Source organism: Gavialis gangeticus, unplaced genomic scaffold, assembly GCF_001723915.1.
Source record: "Gavialis gangeticus isolate Ggan-Ray unplaced genomic scaffold, GavGan_comp1, whole genome shotgun sequence".
Taxonomy (NCBI): domain Eukaryota; kingdom Metazoa; phylum Chordata; order Crocodylia; family Gavialidae; genus Gavialis; species Gavialis gangeticus.
Window position 1 is genome coordinate 150,970,857 of NW_017729022.1, and position 15,002 is coordinate 150,985,858.

General features: G+C 41.7%; 1 protein-coding gene across 1 annotated transcript in view; it reads right to left on the reverse strand.

Moving 5' to 3' along the window:
• The window catches only part of PRKCE (protein kinase C epsilon), a 581,980-nt gene that overhangs the window by 59,894 nt on the left and 507,084 nt on the right, over positions 1-15,002 (reverse strand). Inside the window, exons 12-13 of the mRNA XM_019516328.1 lie at positions 12,089-12,227; positions 9,069-9,257 (exon numbers count right to left, since the gene is read on the reverse strand). Of these exons, the coding sequence (XP_019371873.1) occupies positions 9,069-9,257; positions 12,089-12,227 (328 nt within the window). The remainder of the gene's footprint in view (positions 1-9,068; positions 9,258-12,088; positions 12,228-15,002) is intronic.

Here is a 15,002-nt window from a genome sequence, read left to right on the forward strand (position 1 = left end):
AACTTTTGGAGGGGCTGGACATGTTTAAATCAGGGGGTCCGTGGATACTGAGGGAATTGGTGAAGGTCATAGCAGGGCCCCTGGCACAGCTGTATGAGCACTCATGGTGCTTGGGCCAGGTCCCAGAGGACTGGAAAAGGGCCAATGTGGTCCCCATTTACAAGAAGGGGAGAAAGGAGGACCCAGGTAACTATAGGCTATCAGTCTCACCTTAGGCCTTGAGAAAACCTTTGAGAAAATTATCAAGGAGCACATCTGCGGGGGCCCAGCATGGAAAGTAATGCTAAGGGGCAACCAACACAGGTTCATTATGGGAAGATTCTGCCTGACTAACCCTGTTGCCTTTTATGATCAGGGTCACAAAGTCCTTGGATGCGGGCGCTGAGGTGGATGTTGTCTACCTGGACTTCAAGAAGGCCTTTGACACTGTTTCTCACCCCATTCTCATAAAAAAACTAGGCGACTGCGGCATTGATGCCTACACAGTCAGATGGGTAGCAAATTGGCTCGATGGTCACACCCAAAGAGTGGTGGGGGATGGGTTATTTTTGACCTGGAGGGTTCTGGGCAGTGGAATTCCACAGGGCATGGTCTTCGGGCCTGTGCTTTTCAACATCTTTATCAGCGACTTGGAGGTGTACGTAGAAAGCACGCTGTCCAAATTCACTGATGACACAAAGATGTGGGGAGAAGTGGGCACACTGGAGGGAAGGGGCAGAATCCAACTAGATCTAGACAAATCTAGAGGTGGGTGGATGAGAATAGAATGGAATTCAATGCAGACAAGTGTAAGGTGATGCACCTGGGAAGAAGGAACCTGCAACATACATGTAGGCTGGGGAACACCCTTCTTAACAACACAGTGGCTGAAAGGGATCTTGGAGTCATTGTTGACTCCAGGATGGACATGAACTGCCAATGCATTAAGACTAACCGCATCTTGTTGTGAATCTACCGAGGCACCACAAGCAGGTCCAGGGTGATCCTTCCCCTCTATGCAGCACTGGTCAGGCCACAGTTGGAGTACCACATCCAGTTCTGGGCGTCACACTTCAAGAGGGATATGCCTAACCTTGAGAGGGTCCAGAGGAGGGCCACTCACATGATCGGGGGCAGCAGGCCAGGCCCTATGAAAATAGACTAAAGGGCCTGAGTCTATTCAGCCTCCACAAGAGAAGACTAAGAAGGGATCTGGTGACTGTCTATAAACCCACCGGGGGGACCAGTGGGAAATAGGTGAGGCCCTGTTCTCCTGGACACCACTTGGGATAACAAGGAATAACGGCCACAAATTGATTGAGAGCAGATTCAGACTAGATATCAGGAGGCATTACTTTATGGTTAGGGCTGCCAGGCTCTGGAATGGGCTCCCAAGGGAGGTGGTACTCTCCCCCACCTTGAGGATCTTCAAGAGGAGTGTGGATAGGCATCTAGCTGGGGTGTTATGACCCCAGCACTCGTTTCTGCCCATCAAGTCATTGGACTTGATGATCTGTTCAGGTCCCTTCCAACCCTAGAAACTATGAAACTATGTTTGTCCTACTTCTATTTTGTTCTATTTTATGTGAACTCTCACACTGCTATCATCACTGTAGTATCTTAGAACCTTCCAGCAGTGCATTAAGTGAGATGAGTAATATCTACTACTTCTAGGGTGCAGACAGAAGTACAATTCCCAGGTCTAACTCATGGTGCTTCACAGAAAGTTTGCTGTTGGGTTGGAAGGATGAGAGATTGAGCTCCAATTTGGAGCTAATCAGAGAGAGGGTGCATCTCTGCAGCCTATTCCCCTGGCACTGCCCCCCCCCCCCACCAGCTCCCGTTCTGTCTCAGGATGGAAGGGGAGAAGGCAAGGAAGGGAGGTCCATTCTGAGGTTTCCCCAGACACACTGGAATAGGAAGGATGGGTGGATTGGAGCCCCTCCCCCCGGCCTGCACCAACCTCCAGCACTAGCTGGGCAACCCCCATAATGAGTCCTTCTGCTCCCTACCCCACCTCCCATTCTGAAAACAGCACTCAGAGCAGTGCCGAGCTATGTCAACAGAGCCCTGCTCCCGGCATACACAGACATGAGTTAATGAAGCTGCTCCACTTTGGAGTGCCTTCATCAGAAGTCTCATGCACTTATGTTTGGTCATGGCTGTAGAGCACTTTCAGGGGCCAGATCAGGCAAAACTTGTCACTTCTGTCTGTGCCTGGAATGTTTGCTCTCTCTCTCCCCTCCTCTCCCTGGGAGAAAATTATATGTACAGAGGAGTGTTTTGTCTTTGTAGGGTTTTGATTTGATTTTTTTCTAATTCATCTTTGAACAGTCATTATGTAAGTTTGCTGCAGGCCTGGATTAGCAACTGACAGGTATCAGTTTAAAGATACAGTGCATTTCATGATATCGTTCCAAATTGTGGTTCCAAATAACACATCCACCAGCCAAAGGAGAACACTTCCAGTTTGCTCTTGAGATCAAATGAGCTACTTTTACTGTTCCTTTGTAAGAGAGCCAGTTATATCTAAGTCGCAGCATGTATTTTCTTCTGGGAAAAGAAAAACGAAAGATTTTTTTTTTAAACAATTACTCCTTTGGCAGAGACTCTTAGAAAACTACAAAATGTATTCTTGGGTTCATCTGCTTTATTTCAGACACTGGAGCAGCTGATTGCTTATGAGAGAGAGCAGGCCAGGACCCAGCAGCAGCATGCCTTGGAGAAACAGAACTGGGAACCGGGTGATACATCTGCTATACTGTGCAAACCAGGTAGAAAAGGAACCAATGAATAAAACCTACTCCTCACTGATGTCTGACATGTCCTTGTATCAAGCTGCATGCAGTCAAGGTACTAGCACAGGACATTTTCAAGACTGGGCATTAAGAAGCTACTAACTAATATAGTATAAAACTGTACACTACAAACTAAATGGCACTCATCCACAGACACAGAGAGGGAACAGACCTGTGGGAAGGATATGAATAAAAGGGTTTATTTTTAAAGTCACTTTTAATGTTTGCTATTGCAGGTAATAGCCTCTCAAGAGTTTGTAAACGGACATTTTCCCTTATAACCGTTTGTCCTTTTTCATGTGATAAATATTGACTCATTTCCCTTCTATTTCCTTTTAAGTACAGGCCAATGTGGTTTATTTATTTCCCTGTTTGTCAAAAGCATCACTGATGAGATAACTATTACCACAATTTCTGGAGTAGGGGTTGTTAACTTTTGCTGTGTTGGCTGGTCAGCTGCCCATGCAGCAAAAGAACTACGTCAAATGTCACAGGATCATGTATTAGTCATAGTTATTCTTTTTTCCTCTTAATTGCTGGAGGCTGGTTTCTGCTCCCAGGGAAATCAATGTCCAACTGTTTCATCAGTTTCAATGGGACCAGGACACAACACTTGCTAAAATAATGGCAGATTAAAAAGAAATACTGAGCGCCCAAATTCCTATTTTCATTCAAGTTCCTTTATAGCTTTTCACTGTAGCTCTCTGGCAGTGTAAAGGGACCTTACCTTAAGTATGAATTTAATGCTCTAGGTCCTGAAACTTATACTAAAATCAATGGGAATGAGGTACATACTCTATTTAGGTATCCAGGTTGTAGCCGTATTGGTTTAGAGGCAAAAGGAATGAGAACTCATGGTAGAGGTGATATCTTTTATTAGACCAATTAGATTATTGCAAAAAAAAATCTTTAACTGCAAGCTTTCCAGCACAAACACCCTTCTTCAGACAAGTGTGTAAAAGTTCATATTTCAGCTCTCCTATGAATTACTTCTACTCAGGAGAACTTTTACAACCTTTTCTCCTATTCCTGAAGAAGGGTGCTTGTGCCCAAAAGCCTGCAATTAATGATTTTTTTGCAAAAATCTAGTTGGTCTAATAAAAGATATCACCTCTACCACAATTGCTGATTCCTACTGAATTTAGGGCACTTTTGAGAATCCCACTAGATATATGTAAGTATTTTTAAGTGCCTAAATCCTTTGCAAATGCTGCCCTTAGAATTTGGAAAGAATTACCTATCCAGTCAGTTGAAAATAAAGTCCAACTGAAAGCTGAAGCTCTTTGGTCATATCACTTTAATTCTTACAGCTGCCCTTTGAAGAGAAGGAAGCCAAACTAAAAAGACTCCCTGCTTTTGCAGAGGTTCTGCAATCCCTGGTTGTGTTCTTCTCCATTTGTTACAAGGAGAGAAGGCACACACTGTCACTCAGCTTGTTACTCAGGTGTTCCTTGACCCTGCAGGAGCAGAGCGTGAAGCTAGTCACTTTTCCTCTTCTGGAACCTCAGACCTTACAGATGGCAGTGTGAGGATGCTTCAGATAGTGAGCAAGGTGCAATCCAGCTCCTAAGGGGTGGGGGGAAAGCAAATAAACCCCAAAACAAATCACAACTAAATTTTCATTTGTGGGGAACAGAAAAACTGCAAGGAATAAAGACCTTGGCCTAGAAAAATTTAGGCCACAGTAAACATCTAGGATTCAATTAGCCTGCAAAGGAAGTAGGGAACAGTAACATAATGAGTGGTGTGTGACCAGGGCACCAGATGAGTCAGCATGTCCACTAAGAGGGGGCACAAGTATGGCAGCCACCACTGATGCCAGACCAGCTATGACAGCTTGCCTGGTCCCTGCTTGTTAAGCTCCTGGTAGAGACCAAGATGGAGACAAACTGTCCCATTGGGAACTCCTGGAAGTGGAACACAAACAAACCACAGGCCACTGTGCAAGGAAAGATTTGTGCCCCATGCCCTCTCCCTACAACTGCTCTACGTGTGGTGCAAGTCATTGGTGGTAACAGTGTTAGTTGTCCTACCACATCAACAAGACCTGTTCTGAATAAGGCTGGATATTTACTAGTGTGTAACCTGGACTTGTGAGGTGGTGTAAGCAGCATGGTAGCAAAAACATTTGTCCCCTGTCTGTAATGACACTCTCCTCTTACTCCTACAGGTGGAGCTGCATGGCTGGTAGAGTAACTGTCCCAGCCAGTATGAATGTAACTGACTGGTCTCTGTGTGTCACATGTCTTCCTCTCTGTGCCTGAGCTAGGTGAAATTTTAGCTCTGAAAGTGCTTGCTCATCCCCTACAGTTGGCCAAGATGTCATATAAATAGGAATTCTTTGAGAATTCAAATCAAAAGCTTTCAGGGCTAAAATAAGTCTTCATAAACTGAATTAAATAACCAGGTGGTAATACTGGGGCCTGTAACAGAATCTACTCTCTGTTGGATGGACTGAGCACAGACCACTTAGTATAACATGTTGAGCAGCCTCAGGACAGTGAAAACAGGTCCCATGTGTTTGAAGCTTAAATCAGCTCAAAGCTCAAAGAAGCCTCCAATTATGACTGAATATTGCAGATCAAAATCAAGGAACTCCAGACCTCCACATCTTTACAACTTGCACGAAATAATAAAGCTTTTAAGCTGAGAGATGAAACAGATGTGCATCCATGCATGAAGCAGGTACAAAGGGTACAACATAAAGTGTACACTAACGACGGGTTCAGTAGACACAGATTTCCCCTCCCCCAAACACAGAGCTAGGCAAAATCTAGCTCTCTGCACACATATGATAGTATCTGTCTATCATACATTCCTGCATTATCAGAAGATATATACTCATTTCAATGAATAATTCTCGCCCTTACATGATAAAAAAGAATTTTAAATACCTCTTCTTGTAAATTTACAGAATGAGCTTAATAAGAACTGCTATATTGGGATATGTGGCATGTTGTCTGTAATGTTTCATTGGAAAGTTGGAAGTTTTTATTGAAATTAAATGGAAAACTGATTCTTGCAAAAAAGAAACTCTACTTTTTGAACTGAAAATAATGCCTGAGGTAAGCAAACATAATTTTCTTCAATGCTATTAGAAGAACTAAGAAAATATGTAGTGGGCATGTCTACATGTCCATTAATGCACTTTTCTGAATACACATTAAATTCAGTACCTCCAGTATGACGACACTTTTACATCTGCTCCCAGGGCGGGGAGGGGGGGCAGTGCTTTAATTAGAGCAGCTCCGAGAGCCGCTCTAATAAAAGCACTGCAGTGTCTCATGTATCAGCATCCCTGTGCTTCAAAACAGCAGTTGGGGCACTTGAACTGAAGTTTGTTCAACGAGCTTTAGTTCAAGTGCCTCCGCTGCCATTCTGAAGTGCAGGGATGCTGCTAACACATGAGACATGAAGGCTGGCTGGAGCGCAGTAATTACCACTGTCCAGTAGACATGATTCATCAAGTCTGCTTTAATGCTACAGCGCATTGGAGCAGCCTCTGCACTCATGTACAGTCACCCTGAGATACTAAATAAATGTGCAGTAGGCTGCACTAATGCACAGTAGCACAAGCACACACTTTTTAGGTGATGCTTAATGTGCAGTAGCCTATTCTATTCCACATTAGCATATGAGCCAGGGGGGACACAAGAGGGCTCCCAGCACGCTCCCTGGCAGACCTGCAAGTGGACCAGAAGTACTTCCGGTCCGCTTCTGGATTCACTGCCGAGCATGCTGGAGAGTCCCCCGTGCTCCTGTGAGACACTTCATGCGCCCCAGAAACTGCAGCGATCACGAGCCACGCTGCTACCTCAAAGTATGTAAAAAAAACTTTTAAAGCTGTCCAAATTGCTGATTCGCCAAATTAGCATCAAATCTTTGGATTTGGCCAAATCGCATCAGGGACAGTGATCCGAATTAATGTCTCCGATTTGGGCAAAATCTGAATCAAATACAGCTCATTTCACGCAACCCTAGTAGACGTGCCCAGTATCTACAGACCTATGCCTTGTGTGGAAACAAAGTGTTCTAAAGCTAATCCTTGTTAGCATTCAGCAGTAAAATAAACAGACACCTCTTTCTTTCCTTCCTCTGCTTTTCCTGGTCTCCATCTAACATGACCCAAATAGTAGAGGAAGATAACAAATTGCAGATAAGTAGATCTCTACTTGGTGTAAACTGATGCTGTTGATTTTTTGATTTCTAGCAGGCAGGGATCTGGCCAAATGGGGAATCATCTATTTTCAAAGTGTAAACAGTTTATGGATTGTCTTTTTTTTTCACGGTTTAACTGTGGAATAAGATGCAATGTAGGGAATGCTAGGCCAAGATAAACAACCACACCTGCTATCAAAACATGCAGATAGTAAAACAGACTGATTGAAATTAACAGAAAATTATACACTGATACTCAAGGCTGCATGAAAGGAAACCAACCTGTTATGTGCTGTTGCACATATTTTCTCAGAGATGTATCATTTACACTTACAGCCTACCCACACACCTGCATTTTCTGTGGTTAACAAACTACAAGCACAAAGATGAGCAGCTACACATCTACCTGGTAGTACCAGTAAGACTATAAAGCTAAACATTTTCAAAGCTGCCTCTCCATTTTCTTTGTAGGTCAAATCACTCCTCCTAGAAGGCAGAACAGCTCTGTAAGTGCCCATTTATTGCAAGGAGTTATCCCAACACATTTTTATTCAAGCAATAGTCTCATGAGATGGGAAAATGTATAGCCCAATAAGAGGCAGGCACCCAGAAAGACACTTTGGATGGAGTTGTAGGAGCGGATCTTATGTAGGCACAAACCCAAACCCCAAATCGAAAGCTAATGAATGTTACAAAAGTTCAGGGGTAGAACTGAACATCAACAGCAACTTCTGTCTCTATAACGTACCAGATGAAAACCTGGGATTTAACATGACTGATAGTCAAGAAAGCTTAAATACTGAATCAAACTTTGCAGCTCAAGTCCATAAATCCCAACTAAGTGAAAATAATTAAAACATCTGTGCACAAGTCAAGAGATGTGAAAGAATCATCACAGATAAGGACAGGGAAAATAATCATACCCTAAGTCAGGGGCGGGCAATTATTTTGGGCGGAGGGCCGCTTACTGAGTTTTGGCAAGCCATCGAGGGCTGCATGACAGGCATCCAGGAGCAGATAAATATTAATTTTCTAAATTTTGGTGGTGGGGCCCTGCGGGTCAGATAGAATGACCTGGCAGACCAAATCCAGCCCACAGGCCGCATTTTGCCCACCCCTGCACTAAGTGATGCTGAGTGATGTGCCTTGTCCCATCTCTATCCAAGTTAACCTTTACTCCAACCTGCTGTGTCACTTTCAGAACAAAGTTTTATACAGACTTAATCATGGTAAAGCCCTTTGGTAAAGATCTCAGGGAACTGAAATCCCCAGTGAGGTTAATGGCTAAATAGCTGCTGAAAAGAAGAGCCCTCAAAATAAGTGGAAAATTGGCATTACACACAAGATATTTTACTGCTAAAAATACTCTATGTTTTCAAACAGGGAACGCTGCATACAACTTCTGTTTTGATTTTTATTTTAAGAGAAGTAGCACAGGAGAAACAACTGACATCGGGGGAGTTGTGTTAGCAAAGCCAAGTGGCTCAGAAATATGTCCCAATAAGTTGTCTGGCAACACAATTTTGGTTGCATGACAAACTAAGAGCTCCTCTGAATGGAAAATCAATAGAATCCAGTAGAATAACATTTGGTCAGTCACTTTGCATACTTTGGACAGCTGACTATGGCATCATCAGTTACACTATACTACACTATAATATAGGCATTTGTTGTGTCAGTTAGGCGCAAGAATGTGCAACTTCAAAAGTAACATCCTGTCACCTATCTTGACATGTGGAAAAAGGCAACAGGGTATCACATTTTATAAGTTGATTAAAATAAAAACATTGATACTGTTTCTTTAATTACATAATACTCCCCCCCCCCCCGCGGTCCTACTGAGCATGCAGTATGGAGAGGGCCAGAGTGATAACACAGCTCTAGTTGGTTGTGTTTTCCCCTGAAACATGAATCTGTGGTCCACAGATTTATAAAGTGTACAACTGCATGGAACACAAACATTCTGTTCCTTTCCCACAAGAAGTGTAACTTATCCCAGGCCCCATCATCCTGACAGTGGCACTCTGAACTATGGTTGAACTCCCAGCGGTGACTGTTCTTAACTACTGTAGGCAAATTCAATTTTATGCAAAATAAAAGAGAGAGAGGGAGAGAAAGAAATGGCACACTCACTGCTTTTAAAATGCTGACAGCTTCTTTACTGAGCCAGACGGGGTATAGCACATCATCATGAAGGATGGATTCAAAGAGATCATCTTCATTGTCAGCTTCAAAAGGAGGTTGTCCAGCCATCATTTCATACATCAGAACACCAAGAGCCCACCAGTCTACTGAGGGACCGTATTCTAACTCCTGGAGGATCTGTTAGGGACATGGAGAGGTCAGATTTAATAGGCAAGTTGGGTGAGACCCGCAGATATGTGTTTACTGTTTAAACATGACTCCTTACCCTCCCACAGTGCCTAAAGAGGGTTAAACATCATTGAAGGCAATGGTATTAGGCCTGGGCCTTTGCTAGTGCAGTCTGCAATAATAGCAGTTAAAATTAAATGCACATCAGTGCACACCAACCTGCAACAGAGTTCTCAGAAGCATGAACTACATTTATTGGCATTCTCCAGCATTTTAATGAGTAGTAGTAGGGTATATCTTTTTAAATTGTTTAAACTGGACCATACTAAAGGGGAAAGACTACTGCATATAACAAAAGGTGGCAAATGTCAAGAGATTTCTTTGTCCCAGTCTTGATCAATATAAAGTTGATTTAGTTGGTACTGGGGCATCTGTGAGATATACTAATCCCTTAGGCAGGAATGGCAGAAACCAAAACCATCCTCCTTAAGAAAGATGTTTATCCTTCACATAGTGTTAGCCTTACCTTGCAGTGCATGACTCTTGCCTTCCTTAAAATTATCTTTGCTTTTCAGAAAAACTGACACACTTTTATTCATAGAAATAGCAAGTTTTAATGCATGATGGGTGCACATTCCACTTTGTAACAGATACCCTGGGTGGGCAGAGGAGGCGTAGAATGATGATGATGATCATCATCATCATTGTTATCATCATTATTATATTACTCCAGGCTATTGTTATACTAAGCTATATTGCTGGCTTGAGCCTGTTGGAAAAGAGTTCGTAGTTTGGCTGCAGTGTATCAGAATATGAAGAAGAGAATGAAGCTTGACCTGTGATCAATGAGCTGGAATGGCAATCACCAGATACTTTTTCTTCAGGACTATGAGTATTTTAGCTTGAAACCTTGGGGTAGGGAACAAGATCAAACTGGAGTACTTGTACTCTGCTCTGGTAAATGCTGCTTTATTACATATGTAAAATTCAATCCAACATTTTTCTAAAACCAGCTGTGGATTTAAGATTTGAGCCATGGTGTTTGTCCACCTCTGCATTTCCCCCAAATCTATAGCTGTTTGTATCTAGTTTTTGGTTTGAACTATCCCAGAACTACATTATAGAAATGCTAGCTGCACAAGTTGTACTGCTCAGAATCAGGCTTCTCCATAGCCTGCTATGGTGTAGTCTTTTGTTCTCAAGGCTAGCTCCAGCCTACTGCTAATCAAGAGTATAGTGAAACATATCAGGGTAACTCAAAAAGGGGGGAAAGCAGGAGAAAGGTTTCCTGAGGAAGGATGAAAAGAAAATGAGAGGGAACAATCAGAGGTTGTACTGTGGAATCCAGATTGCGCTTACAAGTTTATTATTCCTTTCTTATTTAGTAATACTTTACAAGTGATTCCAGAAAATACTCCACTAATAAAAGGAATCAGAAAAGAGTATTTACTAGGTCAGGAGCTTCCACACTTATCTTCCTTTTCTTTTATTACTTGGTCCTTTTTCCAATTACTTAAAAAATGTAACTGAACATAGGAATTATGATAGCTTCAACATGAATCACCTTGCTGGCATTTCTTTCACCTTCTACTTGTCTGTACTTGTCAGCTAGAGCTAACAATGCAGATTTACAGTTTGTTCCTCCTTGGCAAATACATTTTTCTTCTAATTGCAAAATAATGTTTGATAAAAGATAAACTGATCTCGTTTTGAGTTGCATCAAGCACATTGAAGTGCACCTTTAGCATAACCACAATCTGGGTGAGATAAAGGACAGAGATCAGGGTGATTGGTGGCTAACTTGAGAAGGCAAAGTGTCTCCAGGTCCTATGGGCAAAGAGATGCATACTTACATGGGCTTCCCTTATGTATGTGCTGCTGACTCAGTTTAAGTAATGAATCTTGAGAATGCAAATATGTAATCTACAAGTACCACAGTTTTGTCTCATTCTTTCCATCCAACCATCCTGTTTTTCTGGGTGTATGTTCTGAATGTAGTTTTGTCTTAATACACCTTTATTCATCTGAAAAAATTCTCCTCCTAATTTATATAAAGGTCCAAATTTCCATTCCATGTGGATAAGCAGAGGATTCTATTATACTCACTAGTACCTCAAAGCAATGAGACAAAGAGATGCCCATAAAGATCTATTGCAACATGAAATTCACAGTACATTACCTTGTATCTGCTCATACCTGCCTAAATCCTCCTAAACAGATTAACATGTCTCTATTTAAGATTGTTCATGCTCTACTGCTGCTAGCATCCCATTACAACTAGCATCTGAACGACTCAGAGTCACAGCACCGAGGGGGTCACAAATGTGGACAAGCATCAGAGAAAGCCAGTGTTCACAGAATGCTGGCTCAGAAAAAATGTTAAATGACAACATTGTGGAAAAACAGACTGGTTACTGTAGCTTCATTTGAAATGTTTTTTCCTCACCTACTCCACCTTCTGGTACAGAAAAAAGATGAAAGACCAACTAGATGATAAAAGGAGCTAAATATGAGCATGTTTATCTGCCCATGCTTTTTGGCAGCAGTCCACAGAGCACATGGCGTAGGTATTTTGATATATGGAGCAACTACTCAGTTAAAAAGAAAAGGCAACAGAACAGACAAATATCCAACAGAAAAGTTAGTATTAACTAGATAAAGTCCTCAAACCAGGTAAGTGGGGAACAGCTATGAAATATAGAATTTCAGGTCTTTGCCCCATCCTTACATATAAAGGGCCAGCTTCCTTTCCCACCAGCTTTCACCTTGGATGCATGCAACGTAGTTCATTATTATGATTCCTGATGATGTTTCTGTGGGAAGGTGGGTACAAATAATACCTCTGGAGCTATGTAGTCTGGGGTTCCACAGAAGGTGGTGGTGGTTACTCCATTCAGGATCCCTTCTTTACACATTCCAAAGTCAGCCAGCTTGCAATGACCCTCTGCATCCAGAAGAATATTGTCCAGTTTCAGGTCTCTGTCAAAATTAAAAGATATTTGCATTACCGTGTAACCACCTCTCTCCAGTTTTGAAAATCTCCTCCTAAATTTGACCCACAAACAATAGGAAAGCACAAACCACTAAACATGTTACAGAGACTCACATATCGCTGTATGTATGCCACTTTTGCAAGGGGTAACTTAGGTGAGCATACTTGAAGCCACCAAAGAAACTGAAGCTATCAAGTACCATGAAGAACCAACCTTTGATTTTCTTCAGCTATCAAAGTAAAGGGGCTGGATGTCTAACTCCAATCCAGCTATACATATCAAGCAACATAGGTGTGTGTGGGGAGATGGGAAGAGGGTGGGAGGGAATAGCTTCCCTTATATTTCCTTGGACTGTCACATTAGCATCCAGTAAACCAGGAGCCCTGTCCATAGGAAGGATATTTACCCTACAGCACCTGACTTTGGTATGTTACTAGGCCAAACTGTACTGATGTCAACTCTTCTTTGCTCCTGTGCAGCCGGCATGCATGGTTTGTACGGGTACGTAAGCACATTAATGTAATTACATCATCACACCTTTCCTTGATATAGGCAAGGGCTAGGGACAGCAGAAGTAGCCCTTCTGTTAATAAAGGTTCACTGGGTGTGCTAAAAGGGGGTTCAATGTAGTGTGCTCGGCTGGGAGAAGAAAGGCACTGAGCTACCTGTACTGCCCATCCCCAGCCCTCTTTTTTTTTTCCTTTGTAGGGCTGGAGCCCTGCAAAGTGTCATAATGTGGTTGAAGATCACACCTCACCTGGTTTGAACATGCACTTCAAATGGTTGCATACAGTTACCCATGTCAAGGCTAGCCATGTAATGATATCTGGTCTATTTCTGATCCTCAGGCATTTATGGACGGAATGTTTGATATCTTTTTAGAATCAACATGGGTGTATAACACATTGCACTTCCAAACCATTCTGAATCAAAAAAGGTAAGTTTTATTTTTCTAACACTCAAGCAGTGTCTCTTTAAAATCACTTATTCATTGGGCTAAATGTAACACGTAAGAGTATTCTTTATTTTTTAATTTTAAGAAGGACAAGCATTTTTCAAAAACAGAACCCTCAGTGCTAGCGTTATGAGGCAGACTTGCTTAATATGTCCAGGAAAATTGTCATCAGTTCCTTTACACTGCACACATAATTACTTAAAAAAAAAATCTCACTGAATCTTTAAACAAGAATTTTAGTTAAAAATTCTGATTCCAGTAAATGATAATGTTTGGGAGGCAAAATTCCCATGCTTGCAATACTTGATTAATTTAAAACAACTTTTTATGCAGAGAAAATAGTCTCCTAGGAATATTACACACTCATTGTTGAATGGCAACATGGTATATCCTTGCAGCTGGTTTTTGTGCATTCTTAGCATGAATGTGTGTGTGTCAAAAATACCCAACTCTTGGTTATTATATTGGGAGGGGTCGAAAATGAGTTGAGAAAGGGATATCCACCTTTCCTGTCTTGCACAGTATTTATACATTTTCTAAAAATAATGCTGATAGTCATCTCACATTTTAACACAATAGATAATGTGCACTATTTAATTTACTTGCCACTTTTCTTAGATTAGACCAAGGAGGAGGGGTAGAAAAACACTTGATGGGAAGAAAAGAAGAAAGAAAAACAAGTAAAGAAACAAAGTGCCAGATGTAATTGATAAAATAAAGTAAAGCAAGCAAACCTAAGTGTTTGGATATTGTATGGCGTGCTTTATTTGTATTTATTAATTTAGATTAATATAGAATTTAAAGAAATGCCTGCATGCGGTCTAAACAACTTTGCAGTAAAAAATACATGCCAAAATGTAGACAAAATCAAACCCAGAGGCCTTTTCTAAGGGATTGTCAACACTTGAAACTTTACATGGATTACACAGAGTATATTTAAAGCATGGTAGTTGCTCCTGAACAGCTCAAGTGTGGACACTTCTATCCTGGAACAAGTGCCTCGCTCTGAGCATTCTTGTTCCAGAACAAAAGTGTCCAGAGATTGAATAATTTCCCCGTAGCAAATTCTAAGCCAAAGAGACAAATAATGCTCTCAATAAACAGATCCTAACCCTCAAAGACCAAAAGATATGATATATGATACAAAGCCCATTAATATCAACAGATTTGGTTTATTTTGAACAAAAGAGACTGAATTCCTAAATGGAGGTCCTTGTTTTGAGAAAACATCATCGGCTGCTCCCTCCAGCCTGATTTTGTTCATTAGTTCTACTGCAACTCTAAGGCACACTAGGCAATTGCACTCAGACAGGTTTATAACATACCAAATATTGAAGTGAAACTAACTATATTGAAACTGGCTCAGAGACAGTATTCAACTACTTTCTGACAATACTTACAGAACTTAAAGTTTCATTCCCAGTCAAATCTTGGACATCCAGAACGTCATTAACCAGAGACCTCTCATTAACTGGTATGAACCAAGGATCGATCATTGTCTATTTATTTTGCCCCACATACACACTACCCCAAGCTGTCTAAAAATAATTAAAGGCAAAACCACCAGATTTAGAGTATGTCTGTGCTGCTTCTGCAGTACTCTCGTGTACTCCACTGAGTAGCATGCCATTACTTACCCACTCTTACTCTGCTCATGGCAAGCCTGGAAATGAGGCAGTAAATCTTCCCTGTGATGCCTTCCACCACCATTGTTAAGGTTTCAATCTTCAGGAGACTAAAGAGTAGCAGCAGGGGCATCCTCAGGGCAGCTTTGCAGTCTCATTTCCATGTTTGTCACATGCAGAG